The sequence below is a fragment of the Sabethes cyaneus genome, chromosome 3 (assembly GCF_943734655.1).
Source record: "Sabethes cyaneus chromosome 3, idSabCyanKW18_F2, whole genome shotgun sequence".
Classification (NCBI taxonomy): domain Eukaryota; kingdom Metazoa; phylum Arthropoda; class Insecta; order Diptera; family Culicidae; genus Sabethes; species Sabethes cyaneus.
The window spans coordinates 18,230,900-18,250,575 of NC_071355.1; the positions used below are offsets into that span (position 1 = coordinate 18,230,900).

General features: G+C 38.5%; 1 protein-coding gene across 1 annotated transcript in view; it reads left to right on the forward strand.

Annotated features, from left to right (window-relative positions):
- LOC128739329 (hemicentin-2-like) overlaps positions 1–19,676 on the forward strand; it is a 77,899-nt gene that overhangs the window by 48,422 nt on the left and 9,801 nt on the right. The window contains exons 2-5 of the mRNA XM_053834807.1: positions 15,685–15,812; positions 15,890–16,097; positions 16,185–16,355; positions 17,726–17,854. Coding sequence (XP_053690782.1) covers positions 15,685–15,812; positions 15,890–16,097; positions 16,185–16,355; positions 17,726–17,854 — 636 coding nt within the window. The remainder of the gene's footprint in view (positions 1–15,684; positions 15,813–15,889; positions 16,098–16,184; positions 16,356–17,725; positions 17,855–19,676) is intronic.

A 19,676-nucleotide genomic window follows, 5' to 3' on the forward strand; every position in this document is an offset into this window, starting at 1 on the left:
TTGCACCATAAATGGGGCTCTCATCCTCATTTGATGTGCTAAAATGACACCAGGCAGCCATTAGCCCAACCGAGGAGAAGCAGTCAGTAGCGAACCGACTATAAGTTAGTCACCACTCTACCCTCAAATGATATACCTGTATAGAAGTACACGTTCTTGTGAGATCCTTGCTAGCTAGCTAGCTAGCTAGCTAGCTCTCGAGGAGATCCTGTCACACTCTGCCTCCTCGTCGGATCACACTGCTGTTCCACAGGATGATTTGTACCGTCGAATCCTATCGCGCGAAGCTCGGGCTCGGGCTCCGGTGTGATCCTGAATGGCTTAACCGACAGATAGAGTGGGAAAATGTGGGGGTAATTGTGGTGCTTTCTAGTAAAATAACGATAATTAGGTGCACGCCTTTTGATGCTTCTTCATCCTGCCGGCGAAAGACGGGCGGAGCCGGTTTCGTGTAGTTTCACTCCTAACCAGATAGCTCCGGCAGATAGGTTGATGATAAATTATGACAGAGCGAGAGACGCTATGAAGAAAGCTTGTGGCTTGGGTTTGGGGGAAAACGGGAGGTGATTTTGTGGATGGATTAAAGTTGGTAAATTCGAGGGAATTTAGTGGAAAGTGCTTAATTGTAAAACTTTCATGGGAAGGTACTGAAAAAATTATACCCCATGAAGAGTTTGAAATGAGTTTCGAATTTGCAGTTTTTATTATGCAATTATATTAGGAACCCAATTCCTAGTTTCGGCTATAAGCTGCTTAACTCTACGGATTCTGTATCAAATTTAATTTTAGAAATTCACATGTTTTCCGACAGGTTGCTACGGGTTTTTCCATTCACCCGTCCTTGGCCGTCTTGTTGCCACATCCAGCAGTGCCTGTCCGTCGCAGGCAATAGATTACGTAAATTCTTTCCATTATTCAGTGAAGCACCGCATTAGTCGCAGCCGCATATGAAAAACAAATCACTCCAAAGTGGCATATCCATACATTTTACATTTCCATGTACGGGCACGAGCAATATGAATATGCCAACGGAACTGACTGTGGAACAGACTGTGCGAAGCACAGTGAGATGGGATCGGACGTAAAAATAACCATTTCGTTTAATTTTGTCAGTTTCAGGCGACAGTAACTAACAATTTTTTATTCTGCGCTGCTTTAATGAACCAGAGATTTCGTAAATTGACCAACCGAATTCACCTCACTGTGCACCGAAGATCTAAGCATTGCCAGTCACTGTCCTATTGTTTGCAGCACAATGTCTAGGCCAAAGTTTTTTCTTTCCTCAAAACAAATACAAACTAATCCGGAGTGATATATTCCCCGTTGGTGGACTGACTGGTTTTTATCATTCTGCTTCCAATTCTTCCCTCTAATCATTCAACCTCTTTTGTCGCGTGTAACAATGGGGGCCAGCAGAAGGAGAATAGATTGAGCAATCTCATTTCCAATCCCATCCTATTCCCAATAGAACATTATTACTACTGCTAGTGGATCCTTACAGAAACAAGATGGGAACGAGGGGAACGTGTTGTTCGAGTCACATTTACTTACTAATACCTGAAGGTGGGAGGGAGCGGAAGGAGACGAATGGCCTTTGTCTTCGTGAAGACTCACTTTGCTTTGCTGAATCGAGGTATCGGAGGGTACGGAATGAATGAGCCTGCTGGAATGTCTGGCAGGCGCATTTCCTCTCTATACATCCCCGAAACCGGAAGAACGACACAATATATCGAAACCACAAGCTGAGCAGCTTCCGACCGAAAGCATTATTGTTTTGCATTCGAAATTGGCAATAAATCTACATTTAAATGCATAATTCAATGATTGTGCTATCAGTGATTCTCCACTGGTAGGTCGGACGGTTCGTCGAACGCCAGTTAGGGACAACAATGATGGCAGCAAAATGGCTCCTGTTTTGCGGAAGAAAAGCAGAAATACATGTGCATATTTAGATTATGTGAGTAGCTTTTATCGAGCCAAGCAGGGCATGGTTTTTCTGCATAAAGAGTAGAAGGACCTAAAGGAATATCTTATTGTGAAAAAAGAGGTGCAATAAAATCAATCCAAAATATTGATGCTTCATACTGTCATGAAATATAAAAACAGACATTTTCTTTTCCATAAACTTTCAATTTGGACTCACATTTACTACTCGATAGTAGTTAATGTTGTTCGATTTTAACTACAATTAATCAAATGAAATATAGCAGTGCCATTCTTCGATTCTATTGGTTAGCTCTTAACACAAGAGTTCCAAGTTTGATTCAGATTTGTAGCAGCAGTTTTCATTTTCAAAGGATACGCCTCATGATAAAATTTTAAGTATTTATCATGGCCTTAATTGCCTCTGTAAAAGATACAGAAGGCCATAGAATTTAACATTAAATTATTTTAGCTAGGACCTATTATATCATGCACCTAAATCATGTGAGTTGCAAAAATGAGTATTTCTCGATCAAGCAAGCCTGCTGCTCACACGGATTCTTTAAATATTGGAATTTTTGTTCTTGATTGGTTGCAATGCTAAAAAAGACATGACACTTATACTTTCAATTCCTCGACACAAAGGACCTGTCGTTTGCCAACGGGGTTATGCAGTTTGCGAAAAAGTCTTCAGCATAATTTCACGTCTTTACCATTCGATTTTTCTTCTAATTCTGCTATGAAACAAGTAACAAATGACACGGTTTTGTTATCACCAATAATAAGGGTTTCAATTAGAGTGTAAATCGCCCCTTTTTATGTGTTAAAATAAATAAACTGCATTCAGTGAATTTAAAATTTATATAAATTACTAAAGATTCCCTCTATTCACATTTCTTTCACATAACTTGCAAACTACAAGTTCAATCACTACCAAATTTGGCTGTTAAGGGTTTAATATGGCTCCTTTATGATTTGCATTGATTTTGCTTAAATCAGCTAAGAAATGATTTTTTTTCACATGTCTTGATTACTTTTGAGTTAAAAATTCAATCAACATGAAACTCGATCTATGACGAAAGTAGACATTTCATTTGATACTAAAATCATCAGAATCGGTTCAGCCATTTCTGAGAAAGATGAGTCAGATTGCGGGGTGTTACAATTCCAATACCTAATACAGAAAACAGAAATTACTCCCGAAAAACTTTCCAAGAAGCCTCCAAAAAATAACCCGTAAAGTATCCCAGGAAGTCACCTGAAAAGTCTCTTGAAAAGACTCCTCAGAAGCCCCATGAAAAGCTTCCTAAAAAGCCCCCTGAAAAATCTTTTGATAAGACTACTGAAAAGTCTCCCGGCCAAAAAGCCTTCTGGAAGTTCTTCCGAATAGGCTCTTAAAAAGTGTCCCGCAAAGTCCCAAAAAGACTCTCGAAAAATCTCGAATAATCTCTAGAAAAGTTACGAAAAGTCTCTCAAAAAGTCTTTCGAAAAGTCTCTTGAAGCCTCTAACAGAAAAGAGTGCCGAACAATTTCTTGAAACGTGTCTTGAAAAATCCCAAAATATCGAAGTCCCTTTCTCTTTTCTCTAGGAAAGTCTCCGTTAAAGTCTTTCAAAAAGTTTCTCGAAAAGTGTTTTGAAAAATCTTTCGAAGAGCCTCTCGAAAAGTCCCGAAAATTCTTCGCAAAGGTCCTAAAAACTCTCCCGGAAAATCTTTGGAAATGTATTTCAGTATTTCTCTTGAAGTGTCCAAAAAGTCTTCTGAAAAGTCTATCGAAGTCTCCGGAAGAGTTTTCCGAAAAGTGACGGAAAGTCTGCGGTAAAGTCTCGAAAAGTCTCGGAAAGTTCCGAAAAGTCTCCCAAAAAATCATTCGAAAAATTTCTTGAAAAATCTCTTGAAAAGTGTCCCGAAAAGTCTTCTGAAAAGTCTACCGAAAAGTCTCCCGAAATTCTCGAAAGTGCTCCCAAAAACTCTTTCGCAAACTCAAATTGAATAAATATGCAAAAGAAGGGACAGGAAGAGACCGAAAATGCGCACGAACGTAGACTACGAAGAGCTACCTAGTATTATTTTATTAAATGCTGGCTATATTCTTCTATTTTCAAGAAACAATTTGGGTTTTAATACATTCTTATGATGGTTTTAATTACCAAAATTCAATTCAGCTATATTATAAAAGTGAAGTGAAGCATATACATTACTCATAAACAATTTTTGAGATCAATCGTCTCTTGAAGCGACAAGCCATAAGCTCAAATAGGTTTATTACGCTCGCTTGAGAGCAGGAATAAGACCGATTATGCCTTTCGCTGCCTGACGCCAACTTAATCTTGTGAGCTTCGTTCGACATTTTGCAATTTGTAAAAACCAGTTAGTTAAACAAAATAAATATATTCGATTAGTCAATCTTAGTATCTAGCAAAATAATTTTAGCTGTATTCTGGCATGAACACTTATTAATAATAACTTCCTTTCTGTAACTCACAGTTTGTTTTGCTGAATTGTTGTTTAGTGACTAAAAATATGCCAGAAAACGGCAATATTGCGAAGCCAAAGGGAAATGCGGCGCTGAACTCTCATATTCTTCATAATAGCAGCAATAAATCTATTTAATCAGAGTATTACCATAGTAATAGCATCATAAAATTAGCAGTTTTATTGCGGTTTGACGAACAACCGCAATCGGCCTTAGTTCCGGGATACTGACCGGATTAGGCTCCTTGGGAACTACAGTTTATTTATTTATTTATTTATACCGACAGACATATTGTTGTCCTAATGATAACTTTATTCTAAAAAGTACGGAAAATGTTTGATAAAAGGATATTCGAGAAAGTCTGAACAGCAACATTGATACAGTTATTCTCTAGAATCTCGTCCCAGTAGATCTCTAGTAGTATATCTAGAACACCGAAGAAGTCAGTTCGTCTAAAAAAGGAGCTAACGGCATCCGCTGTGCCACTGTGACATTCTCCGAAATATTCACCAGTGTCAGGGGTAAGGCGAGCTGATGATAGATAGTCATCACGAGAGGATGTAAAGCAGCAGTAAGTCGACGTGCGAATCAAAATTACTGACGAAATATGAATCGAGCATTCGACTGTTCTCATTAGTGGCAGAGTTGATTTGCCGTAAAAGGCTGAGATTATAGCTGTTCAGTAGTGCGTTCATACCGTCGTGGAAGATCGATTGCAATGGTTCTGCATATAAAAATCCATCAGACGAGGTCTTCCACTTCAAACTAAGAAAATTAAAGTGCTTGAGAACCACCAGTTCGTCGACAGGCAATACTCGCGTATAGATAACACGCAGCGATTCAGTATGAGTAAAGGCTGCTTCTAGGCCAGAATCTGGATCCTCAAATAGGCTAAAAGCGCAGAAGGGATCAACAGTTTGGTAATTTGGGATACGAACATACTTGCCATTCATGGCAGCTAGGAAAACCCTTTCGCCGCTCTCACACACAGCGTTGGGACGAATGATGATCGCAGGCCGCAGCTGCGCGACTGTGGTGGAAGGTTCCAGGGTTTCTATGGGGCCAACTGCAGTGCGTCCCGATGTGCATTCAACTACAGGAAACCCCTAGAATAAGGCGATGGGTGATGCTATATGGCCACCGTGATTTCTCAGCTATCTAACGGTCAACAATTATTGGCAACCCTGAACGTGAATCTGGGTTGTTAAAACCATATGGGATATGTGATATGAAGTAACAATAGAGCAAACAATGGGACTGGCGGGAGTATTTTTACCCGCTGTTTCTAAAGCCCAGTTTGCCGAAGAGGGGGATAAATTGTGTAGTGATAAAGCAGTTAACTATTATAAGTAACATAGATATCATAAAAAGTTAGAAGTAATCAAAATTATTTGTGTAATAAGCTAATAACAAAATTAAATATTCTCGGATACTCAGTGAAAAGGCCTTATGATTTATATTGCCATCCCTTTCGTGGCATTATGTGCAATACGAAATCGGAATGGCAGAAGTGATGTGAAAGTTATAAAAATGGCAAAAAAAGCAGGAAACGAAGTTGCCGACCATTATTATCAATGGCCCTAAGTACTGCTAATGTGCCTAAATAACAACAGAAAACGAAGCCTTATAGTGATTAAAAATTAACGTAGCAGTTGCGAAAGGGAAATAAGTATAGTTCTGGAGTTCAAGTTTTTTTTTTATTTTATATAACATGTTATTAATATAAATGAGAATTCCGATAAACTGGCAACCACCACAAGGCAAAAGGCCTTTAAATAACTAGTGCTATCTCATTGCATGTATATGGTCATCATGCGATGTTTTCTGTAACACTATCAAAAGAATGATCAGCAGGCAAGATAGTTGGTAAATCATGATTGTCTACTGCTTTACGCGATGCTTGCATACATATTCATCTCCTTAATTGCTAGAGATGGAATACAAATGCGTGAAAAAAAGCTTGTGAGGATTCTACTCGGTGCTTTCGTGGTGATAAATAACGTGATCAACAATCACCGCTTTCAATGTGTAGGTCGGCATAAGAACGTATGTACCAAGAAATGAGCATTACTTACCACAGGGAACAACGAATTTTGTTGTCAGTTGAATCTACCGCTGTTAGTGCATCTACGGGAAAGCTATATGCTTTATGGATGCATTAGTATACAGTACGGTGTAGAGCAGATTTTGTTGCTATGGTGGTCTATTGCTAGTGCAACCATTCGAATCATTCAAAAACAACATAAAACAATTTCAATTATAATCTAAGCATTGTTTACGCGTAAAAAAAAAGATTATCTATATATATTTATTTATTTATTTATCAATTCATATATTTAAATTTTTTCCTATATTTTTGTTTTAGTATATTATTTATTTATTTTTCTTTATTCGTCCATTTACTAATATTTTTTGTTTGTTTGTTTTATCGTGTTTTCAAAAAGTTTCTACGATGGAAAATATTAAATCGCGAATTCGATTTTGCACTCGATTTTAAATTTGGGAGTGCTCCAATTAGGAAAATAATCCCAAAACAAAATAAAACTGAAAAGATGGAAATTGACCATAACTCGGAGGCTATCCATGTTGAAAAGACCCCCAAAACTGGTGACGACAAAATGGTTAGAAGTAACCAAAATGTTCCAGGACCGAGCGGTGTCCGTAACATGCTAAGGACTCCAAAAAACACTTGTGAGGCCAACAGTGATAAAAGGACCCGTGAAAGAACTGGAGACGATATAGTGGATGGCAACACCACTACCAAAAATGTCCCAGGAGCAAACGGCGGCCAAAATACTGGACGGACTCTAGTTACACATGATTATAGAACAATCGATATCGAAGCAGGCTATAATGGCTGCAGAGTATTTATTGGGGAGCGAACTGAAGAACCCAAAAAATTACCAAATCAGCACATTCCATAGTCACAACAATATCAAATGCATCCAGATAAATCTCCATCATGCAAAGGGTGCAAGTGCTGTACTTTGCAGGAGATTTATCCAAAGTAAACTGGATATCGCTTTTATCCAGGAGCCGTGGACTAATAAAGCAAAAATATTAGGAATAGATACTAAAAACTGTAAGTTAATATATGATGAAACACAGCAATCTCCTAGATCTGCTATTCTATTAAATGGTAATATTAAATTATTACCCATCACAGAATTTATAAATCGCGATATAGTAGCAGCAGTAGTAGAAATACCTACCGCACGTGGAAAAACAGAAATTTATGTAGTCATTTTGTAGGTCTAAGAACAAAGCCTTCATTATAGGATGCGATGCGAATGCGCACCATACAATATGGAACAGTAACAATATTAACAAAAGAGGTGACTGTCTGCTAGAATATTTAAATGATAATAATATAAACATTTGCAATAACGGTACTGATTACACTTTCACGAACTCTATAAGACAGGAAGTTCTAGATTTAACACTATGTAGTAACACACTCTCGGAAAAAATTCATAATTGGCACGTTTCTGCCGAAATATCACTATCTGATCATAAACATATCCTTTTTGAATATAAAGTTAATGACATTGTTAAAGAAACTTTCAGAGATCCCAGGAAAACAAACTGGGAGCTTTATTATTCAAAACTAATAGAGGGGGGTACCTTCCCAGAAAAGAGTATTAGCACACACAGAGGCTAGAAAACACATCTCTTCAAATAACAAATAAAATAATCGAAGCATATAACAACAGTTGTCCAGTCAAAGTACGATCTACGAACAGGGACGTTCCATGGTGGAACACAAGGTTAGAAAGCTTAAGGAAACAGGTGCGTAAAATGTCTAATCGTGCGAAACGCACCTTACAGTGGGAAGACTACAGAAAAGCACTAACTCTGTATAATAAAGAAATAAGGAAATCCAAAAGAAAAAGCTGGAGGCATATATGTGAAAGTATCGAAAATACTCCAGCAGTTGCCAGATTACAAAAAGCACTGTCAACAGACCATTCCAATGGTCTAGGTACTCTTAAAAAAGATGACGGAAGTTTTACTTCCAATGCTACAGAAACCTTAAGTTTGATGATGCAGGTACACTTTCCAGGATCCTTGCCAATCTTGACTGGAGAAACGACTTCTTTGGATTCATATACTGGATCAGAAATGACCAGGTTAAAAGAATCCGAAGGACAAAATGAAATTGCAAGAACAACTGGGCAAGATACGACCAGAAAAGAAATGCAAGATCTAGCAAGTCGTATTTTCACTCAAGCAAAAGTTGAATGGGCCATCGATTCGTTTGAGCCGTATAAAACTCCAGGAACTGACGAAGTTCGTCCAGTAATGATTCAAAAAAGTAAAGGTAGTTTAACACCCTGTCTAACTGAAATGTTTAGAGCCAGTTTGAGGCTAAATTATATTCCCACAAGCTGGCGGCAAGTTCGAGTTGTCTTTATTCCTAAAGCAAATAAAAAATACAAAAAAAGTCCAAAATCTTTTAGGCCAATAAGTCTTTCGTCAATCATGTTAAAATTGATAGAAAGACTAATTGACGACTATATTAAATCAAAGTACCTAGAAGCGATCCGTTTAAATAGAAATCAATTTGCATACCAACATGGAAAATCAACAATAACTCACTAGTAACAAAAATCGAGAAAACATTCGAAGCCAAAGAAATTCTACTAGCTGCCTTTTTGGATATTGAAGGAGCATTTGATAATGCATCTCATAATTCAATCAAGAATGCTATGATAAGACGAAATTTCGACAAAACTATTGTAAATTGGATTTTTGAAATGTTACAAAACAGAGAGATAACTTGTAGTCATAGAATGACAGCAATCACGATAAAAACTGTAACAGGCTGTCCACAAGGAGGAGTTCTCTCTCCTCTGCTATGGTCACTTGTCGTTGATGAATTATTAATACACCTTGAAACGGAAGGAATCGAAATTGTTGGTTTCGCTGATGACATTGTAATTATAACCCGTGGGAAATATGAACAGGTCATCACCGAAAGACTACAATATGCTCTAAATTTAACAACATCGTGGTGCACATATGAGGGGCTTTCTATTAACCCTTACAAAACCACTGTCGTTTCATTTACGCGAAGAAGAAAAATTAAAATACCGAATTTGTATTTGGAGGGCATCAAATTAGTCCTGTCTCAAACCGTAAAATACTTAGGAGTAATTCTTGATAGTAAACTAAATTGGAATTTACATTTGGATCAGATAATTAGTAAGGCTACAAATGCCTTATGGATAAGCAGGAAAACTTTTGGAAGCAAATGGGGACTGAAACCTAAAATGATTTATTGGATTTATACAGTCATAATAAGACCCAAAATAATATACGCGGCCCTGGTGTGGTGGCCAAAAACGAAGATTAAATAGGCACAGAAAAAACTGGAAAAGTTACATGCAAATATATGTATATTTTCTGATAGCCAGGCTGCTTTAAAAGCACTGAAGTCAGTTTCGTGTTCATCCAAACTGGTTTGGGAATGCATTCAATTACTACAACAGGTGGCTAAAAAAAGCACTGTAAGTCTTTTTTGGGTACCTGGGCACTGTGGAATTGAAGGCAATGAAAAAGCGGATCAGTTTGCAAAAGCTGGATCGATAAAAACTTTCATTGGACCAGAACTATTCTGTGGGACCTCAATATGTACCCTCAGAATGGAATTAAGTAACTGGGAAAAATCAATGATAGATAATATATGGAATAACAATTTAACAGCTCGCCAATCAAAGCGATTTATATCACCTGACAAAGCAGTAACTCAGAGACTTCTTAGTCTATCCAAAAAAGACTTACGTACTTTCTGTGGCCTAATAACGGGCCACTGCTCTAGTAAGTATCACTTGAAACAGCTAGGCAAACTGGAAGATGACTCTTGTCGCTTTTGTAACCTAGATAGCGAGAATGCGGAACATCTGCTTTGTAACTGCGTGGCACTTTATCATAGGAGGAGTAAATTCTTTGATGAAGGTTTAATACCACCCTCTGTTGTGTGGACAAGTTCGCCCAATAAGGCAATAAACTTTATTCGTTATTCAATACCTTATTGGGACAATGCCATTAAACAAGTGGAAATCACTCATACTAATGGTGATAGGACACCGTGACGTGGCTACAGTAAATAGGGGCCCGCCACAATAGATCAAATAACTGGTCGCAGTGGAGAACGTACCCAAAAAAAAAAAACGGTCAACAAAACTGATTTTTGGTTTATTGTTAGAGTCAGTTATAAGCTTATTAATAGGACCATTTTCGAAAATACTGAAATATTTTTTTTCCGAAAAAAGTTTTTGTTAGAAAAACTTTTTTCCCTTAAATATGCCCATTTTGCAATGTATGGAAGAATTATAGACCATATAGGGTAGTTGATCCAATAGTTGTGGTAGTACCAATAGTTGCGCCACTATTCATTATTAATGCATATTTTAGTCACCGTAGCATTTTAGATAAAACCATTACATTCATTATATAAAACAGGCTTTTAGAAGTATTGGTAGTTAGACTACACCATTTAAAATTAAAGCATTATTTGCTAAAATGCCAATTTTCCAAAATCTAATGCGCAGTTGGAGCGCACAACTATAGGCGCTCATCTATAGTTTTGCTACGATGTTTTTTCACTTAGCAACCTAGCAATGTATATGGAATAACACAATTACAGGAACATCAAACTTAATTAAGGAAACATTAGCGCAACTGTTGGTACAATATAATTGAATCGGAAAATTCATTTTTTCTTTATAAAGCTTCTCGTACAACGAAAGCAATTGTCTTGCCTTGTGACAAATACCTTGTATTTGATAAATTTATATCCCACAAGCATTAATTGAAGCATATAGCTCAATAAACAAGCAAAATGAAGTTATATTGTGCTTAGTGGCGCAACTAATGGATCATCTACCCTAATTATCTATCTTCAAAAAAAAATTTCATCAATTTCTGAGATGGCCTTTTTTGGATAATCGGATTTTAGTTTTTAAAATGCTTTTTGTTCCTGTGTAGAAATGATTTTTTGTTTGTTTGTCCTGCTTGAGATTGAGATTTTGGGTGACATGGTTTGTTGAGTATTCCGGTTTAACTGTAGTTTTCGGAAAATTTCGTCAACAGAGTTAAAAACGGGTTTGAAAATGGTCAAGTTTTCAAATAGAATGCTCGATCATTTTCCAATCCTTTTTATAACTGCAAACGGCGATATAAAGGCATTGTATATGCCACGTATCTTGTAGGATTCTAGCATAGCGGATTCCTTAAATGCTACATCTTAAATGAATCGGATTTCAGGAAACTGAAATTGCGTGACATTTTGATGTTTCCTACCGCCAGCGGTATAAAGCTATAAGCTCCTATTTATCATGTGTACACCTCCTAGGGGGTATACTATTGATAAGTTAACTACCAAGGATTACGCACCCCCTTGAGGGTGCAGAAATTACTTGGTATGTGTGTTTGTGTTGTCAAATTTCCTTATCCACCCCCTCCTATTCCCTCTGTTTTCCTTCCCGTCCTCATTAGGTAAATGATGACACGGGCAAGATGGGCAAGGCACAAATCTTCCATACAATCGCGAAGAACGTGCTGCTCGAGCCACAAATGCTGATACCTGATTGTGCTGCTTGGGTCATTCGTGACAACTGCGGGGTTGGAAACGATTTTTATTTTTTATTTATTATAGCATCATCTCCATAGCATCTTACTACCAGTCATCCGAGAGCCCTGAAAAGCTAAAGCCCTATAAAGATCCATTAATAGGGCTTTATGAAAAGCCTGGCCGAAAGCCAAAAGCTGATGTACTTGCGACATTTCAATTCGAAAAAATTAAATTTCGCGACATGAACGCAATAAATAAAACAATGTTTACCAACCAGGGGCATAGCCAGAAATTTTTCTTGGGGGGGGGGGGAGGGGGTTTACAAAAAAACACTCTGACATAGCCTAACCTTAACGAGTTTATTCAGGAAATGGAGAATTATTTTCACGTTTAAGATTAGCTCTAACAAACACCACCCAAGTAGCACAAGATAGGTCCATTTAGTTTAAGCTACCGGATTACGACTGAAATTAGTCATATTTCGGTTAACGCAACAACTTTGTAACCACCGTGCTAGTAGGGCAGGATCAAGCTGGCTGGGTATACATTAGATTGATTGATTGATTGAAATAGAGAATTATTTTCAATTAAAAGCTATTTTGGGTTTATACTCAGGGTTTTTCGTTTGACAAAAAAAGTCGAATTGAAATAAAAGAAGGTAAATGTTGAAATTGCGCCTCCCAGTTGGCACGTTGTATATTCAAATCTCGGCTGGGGGAGACTATTAGAGTCAATAGGGTCGAGTCCCCTCGAGGTGCAACAAGAGTCGAGACAAGTTGACAGCTTATCCTGCATGCTTTTCAACATCACCCTTGAGAAAATGACCCGGCGAGCAAAATCGAAACGAAAGACTCAATTTTCAGTGAAGGTAGCAAACTTCTTGGCCACGCAGATGACTTTGATATTGTTAGCCGAAACTTCGCAACGGCAGAGGCCATTTGCGTTGGACTGAAGGCGAATGTTAATAGGATTGGGCTAAAAGTAAATGAGTCGCAGACCAAAAACACTATTGGTAGAGGCTCAAAGAGACGAACATGCACTTTTCGCGGACGGTAATCGTTGACGGTGACGAACCAGAAGTGGAAGTTGTGTTTGTGTTTTTGGAAACGCTGGTGGCCGCGGATAACACAAGTAAGGAGATCTTGCGGTGCATTTAAGCAGGAAATCGAGTCTACTTTGCCCTTTTCAAAACGCTTCCATGCGCTAGCAAATGATAGTCATCGTACGATGCTGACAAAGTACACATCCCTTGTTAGACCGGTAGTTTTGATGGATTTGACGATGTTCAGGGAGGACATGCCCGCCCTTACAGACTATATTTAATCGAGCAAAAGCTGGAAGCGGGGAGCGGCGGAGGTACACTGGAATCTCTTTTTATGTCCATTCATTTAACGTGATTTCCTTCTCCGTCAACATTTTTACGTCCGAAATTTGAATTAACGTCGTCTCGTTTTACGTCTAAAATTTGAAATAACGTCTTTTCTTTTTACGATTGATTTTTTTACGTCCCCCAATAGTGGACAGAAAACGAGACTTGAGTGTATAGGAATCACGAGCAGCACGACATAAGACAGATAGTCATAAGGAAAACGGTTCTATTTAACAACCCCACGGACACTTAGATCAGAGGGGCCAACGTGCGGGATGGCTCAACTTGGTCTTGCGACTCGCCTTCTGAGACGCCTGGGAAATAGGTGACGAGTAATCCAAGATTGAGTGGAATGCAGCCAACTAGTTGAAACAGCACGAGCCACCCCAGGTCTATGCTACTGACGATGACAACTAGGATCGTACAACTAGTCCTGGAAATTTTCCTGTGCTCTAAGCAGTTGGTAGCAGAAATTTCAAGCTTCAAAGTGTAGAACAAATTTTCTTCTGGGGGGGGGGGGGGTTTGGACCCCCTTACCCCCTCCCCCCCCCCTCGTCGCTGCGCCCATGTTACCAACTATTTATTGGTTCAGGTGTTAAACGTTATACATATTGCGATTAGCGATAGAAAGAATAAGATTGTTGTGATCAGTAAATTTTTTGTCGCGCGAAATTGTTACGGAAATGCACAATATGCATTACGAAGTAGCGACATCTGTTGTTCAATAGGGAAACATTGATAGTTTCAAGCATACTCTCACGAATGGCGCATGATAAAACACTTGCGCCAACTTCTGTTATTTATACACACAAAAAGTTTCATTGAAATCTGAGAGGGTGCTGCCAACCCCAACTGACGAGTTGGAATAAAATCTGTCATTTACGTTTTATAATGGAAAAATATGTCGGATTTCAGTTTATGTCGAATGCGAGATTCATTTTTTCGTTATGTGTAGAGCGGTTATATGGTTTGGTGATACGGTTTACTACGTTTGCGTTCGTTTATCCCGATAACCTGAGCCACGTTTTTTGAACAGTAGTCTTCGAATTCCCGAAAGTATACGTTTTCAGCCCAGGGGTCGCTTGAAAGTGCATCGTCTTTGAGTTCTGATGCAACTCCTATTTTGAATAACATGAAACGTAGTGGTGATGGATCTTTACTCTTTGAGACAAGTTTTTCAACCCTCGCCCGAAACATTTACCCGAAAACCATTGTTTATTGTTTATTTTCTATGGAGTAGGGAAAAGCCCTCGGGAGTGATACTCTATGTCGTTGTATCTTCTCCCGTGGGCACAAAACCTCTCATCTTTTAACTGTACAACAAATAACATGTCATCCTACAGTACAACATTGCTTATATACTATCCTATGCGCTAATTCACAAATAATACTAATTTATACACACTGAATAAATACTTATGAGGCAGATATAACAAGACAAAAATTCTTCTTTAACGTAGCACGAGAGACATTGAAATCGAATTCTTCATTACAAACGTTAAACACGCGACATACACTTACTAACGGTTCATTGTGGCCGTAGTTTGTGCGAGAGCCAGGGATGAACAGGAGATTATTACGACGTAAATTTCGAGGCCATTCTCCAGATTTTTTTCGCCAGAATGCAATTTGCCCGATAACCATTTCCCAGAAAGTACTATTTCCCAGAAATATTTTTCCTAGAATGTACCATTTCCCAGTAAACCATTTCCCAGAGCCAGAATTATTACTGTATTAGGAATTGACTGAATTATAAGCCGAAGCGTGAAAATGCGTTACCACTTTGATGATGTCATTTCCAGCAACCAATCATGCGAGGATTTCTTCTAGGTGGACAATGCTCCATTATATCCAATTTTTTAATAGTGCGCACTAAAAAATCAATAGTTTTCTTTATTGGTGCGGATGCGTAGAACATTTTCCGATCGATTGGTGCAAAAATATTTAAAATCGATCAGGAAACGGAACGGAAACGGAACGAGAACGGAAAGAGAGACAGGTATATGACGCTTGAAGAATTTGATGAAAGGGGAAAAAATTGAAGAGCACATATTGGAAAACAGCCTGACGTGCGCAATATTCGAATCGATGATTACTCGATTTCATCCAATAATTTTGTCGGTACTCCGAACTCGGTATACCTAAATTGACCTTCAAGTTAACTAAATAATAGTGCACGAATGCACCGAAAGATGTAAAGTGTCTTTAACCGTCTTTCCATCAAACAAACACAAACCTTCAAATTAACTGAATAATCTCGTTTCGAAAAACAAAACAAACCTTTGACACATGAGTTTGCTCTAAATTAATGTTTTTCATGTTTTCTATCTCCTCTTACCAGGAAGCACAGACTCACGGAACGAGCAGGAACCGAAGCCGAGTTTCGCAGGGCCAATAGAAAACGTAACAGTTCCTATCGGTAGAGAAGCGACGTTAAGTTGTGCTGTACAAAATTTAGGTGCCTATAAGGTAAGGCTTTTAACGTCACTTCACGTTAGGTTTGAAGCAGCATACTCATAAGTCACCACACAAATTGTTTCACGCAGGTTGGATGGATGCGTGCTTCCGATCAGACCGTGCTAGCCCTACAGGGCCGGGTTGTGACACACAATTCACGCTACAGCGTGACCCAGGAGGAGTCGAACGTATGGCGGCTGAAAATCCGAAACGTACGCGAATCGGACCGCGGCTGCTACATGTGCCAGATCAATGCGGCCCCGCTGCAGAAACAAGTCGGCTGCGTCGATGTTCAGCGTAAGTTAAGCGAGAAAATGCGTGTCTCGATGCAAATCATCCGCCCTGATTGATGGTTGTTTTGTTTCTTTCTCCCTTCGGTCGCAGTGCCGCCGGACATTTCGGACGAGCAGTCCTCGTCGGATACCACCATCCGGGAGGGTGGAAATGTGACATTCTTCTGCAAAGCCACCGGCCATCCGACGCCGAAGGTTACCTGGCGTCGAAACGATGGCAGTCCACTCTATCTGCATCGGAACGGAACCGACGTGCGGAAAGGTAAATTAACTCTGCAAGGCTGCAGGCGGGTTGCCCGGGGGCGGTAAACAGTTTCGGAAGGATATCCATTACTCATTCAATTTTGCGGTTATGACACGGTCGGTCTGTCGGTCGGTGGGTGAGTGGGCGGGTGGGTTTATTGCCGTTGGCAAGCCACTAAACTTCGCTTATTTACTCCCTTGTCAACTGGCATGGCGGGTGGGTGGGTGGAATATTGACGCGAACTTGAAGCTCTCGCTCCCGAGAATAGCAGAATGCCTGCTGTCTGGTGGAAGTGGAAATTAATTTAGCAAAATTAATGATCCGTTGAAGCTCGTTTTCTGGTTTGACACAGCGCCAGCCAGATATAATCTGTTTGTGTTGGTTACCAATGGAGACGGTGTGGAAGTGCTGCCAGATGTGTAGCCGACCGCGAGGAGGATTACCGAATGAATTAGAACGAGCCCGAATTAGCCTTGGTCGGGTTGTGTGGATTGGATCGTTTTTACTAGGATTAGATTAGCTACTTGAGGAATGATTTGTTTTCATTATCTCTTATTTGATGACTGGCAGAAACCATTTTCTCAACTCATGCCAGTTACGGCAGTTGGTGTTCCGTGACCAACCCCAGTTTGGGCCGCCATTTGCTTTCAAAGAAATGCCAGTGGGCTTTTGTCCTTTTCGGTGGTTAACGTGATTGATTTATGGCTGTGTTTCATCACTGTGCGGTGGCTTGTTGCTGCTTTTTTGTTGGTCTGTTAGCCTTTCTCGTTGTGGATGGCGGCTAATCGAGAAGAGAAAGAGATGTCGAGAAGTCGTGATGCCATTTGCCAGACCAATCGTTGCTCATTTTCCCGTTCGTTAAGATTGATTTTAATTGCAGGGTATTTCATTAGATTTATGATTTGCTTGCGGAAAGAGTGATTGAGTCATTAGCTTTAATTAGAAAGTGGCGTTCGTTTCTGATAAATACCGAAAATGAATCTAATGATGAAGTTATCTGGTTAAAGTGTGAAAATCAAATTTTTTTGGCGCTTCGTGAGATTCATTCTCATTTAGCATCATGACCAGGGAAAGGAAACAAGTGACAATGCCGACTCCAATAAAGCAAAATAGGTAATAAAGTAGTGTGCCTTGTTTGCAGCACCCAGGAATGCTGTGAAAATTCCGCCATTTGAATTCCGACACAATTTGCTGGCTGTGCGCTTTCATGTCGAACATACGAGATGTGAAATGGTTCCGGGAGAGCTTCAGAGAGCTGTCGTCGCGTTTGATATAATAATTTATGAGGCAATTTGCCAGCATCCAACGGCGTCTATAATTCATGCTTGGGGTGAATTGTTTTACTAACGCTTTCTTTATCTTGCCTTCCGCCGACCGCTCGCAACCAGTTGATACGCACGTCGGGAACCTGCTGAACCTTTCGAACGTGGACCGAAGACAAATGGGTGCTTACTTGTGCATTGCGTCAAACGAAGTGCCACCAGCCGTCAGCAAACGAGTCTATCTGAACGTGCACTGTAAGTATTGTGTGTTAAATCATTGTAAAGATTTGTATTAGCATTACTCTAGCAGCAGAAATTTTCAAGATGCAAGTAAAAAGTAAAAAGTAAAAAGTAAAAAGTAAAAAGTAAAAAGTAAAAAGTAAAAAGTAAAAAGTAAAAAGTAAAAAGTAAAAAGTAAAAAGTAAAAAGTAAAAAGTAAAAAGTAAAAAGTAAAAAGTAAAAAGTAAAAAGTAAAAAGTAAAAAGTAAAAAGTAAAAAGTAAAAAGTAAAAAGTAAAAAGTAAAAAGTAAAAAGTAAAAAGTAAAAAGTAAAAAGTAAAAAGTAAAAAGTAAAAAGTAAAAAGTAAAAAGTAAAAAGTAAAAAGTAAAAAGTAAAAAGTAAAAAGTAAAAAGTAAAAAGTAAAAAGTAAAAAGTAAAAGTCCAAAGTTCAAAGTCCTTAATCTGGAGTCTATAATCCAAAGCCAAAGATCAAAGTCAAAACTTAAAAGTTAAAATTTTAAAGTCTAAAATCTAAAATCGAGAGTCCAAAGCCTATGTTAAATATTTAAAGCTGAAAAGATAAATATATTTTAAGAACTAACTCATGGAAATTGCAGACTTGTAAATTTCTAAACTTGAAAAGTGGAAAAGTGGAAAAGACCAAAAATTGAAAAGACAGTTAGAAAAGTCTAAGCGTTAAAAAGTCGAAAATTAAAAAAAAAAGTCATTCGGTTCAAAAATAAACAGTCTTTTGTGAGAAGTAAAGGATGGTGAAGTCGAAAGTCCAAATTTCGATCTAAAAATCTAAAAATTAAAAAGTCGAAAATACGAAAAGACGAAATTCGAAAGCTTGAACTGCTTAAATAGGAAAATCGGGTAATCGAAATTCAAAAAATCAAAAATGTTCCAGCTAAGCGAAAATTCCAAGCTGTAAAAAAACTCTTAATTTAAAATTAATTTAATTAAGGAATTAAAGAGTCAAAAAGTTGAAAGATGAACAGGTCGAGAACTGAAAAGGCCCATCCGCCAGAAGTCTAACTGAAAAGTTACTAAATAGAGCGCATTGCCGTAAAATCGAAAAGCTGGAAAAAATCGAAAGTCTATTAAAAGGACAATACACTCAAGTCTTTTTTTACACGCTTTGTATTTTTCGATTACTCAAGAACGGTGCCATTTAGGGACCATTTATAAAATATGTGACGAATGTCGGGCCTCTCCCAAATGTATTGAGAAATAAATGAGTGACCCTTAAATTGCCCCGTTCTTATAATTCGAAAAAACAAACCGTGTAAAAAAATCAGAGGGGTTGTGTACAAGACACGACCGCATATATAGGTGACGCAGGACTACGTACGTCTCTTTGTAGTGATAGTGGCATGTATTCATGCTTGTAATCATTCGATTCTTCATGTATACATGCTATATGCAACATATATGAATGCTACATGCGTTATATGTTACATTTATCAAAGTAGTAACATTGCATACGTTTAATTCTCAAAAGATTGTGCATTTGAAAACAATTTAACAAAATCAAGAACACAAACTATTGCTTTCCTGCTACCTTACTGACATTAAAGATTGTTTTTATTACCCATGGTTTCCCACGTTGAAGGGATTTTACCAATTCAATCCTATTTTATCAACAGCACATCTTTCCACTACACTTCTAATGAAACGGCAAGCATGCGTATTCATACAAAGTCGTATTATAACCGAACACTACAGCTGTAGCACATTTTTCCAACACAGCTGTCAAGTTCGCCGAGGTTTAGTCGTCTCCCAGTACAGAATTTGCGATCTATCGGGACAACGAACTTGCGTCATTTTTTCTGGCACACTTCCCTAACACAGACAT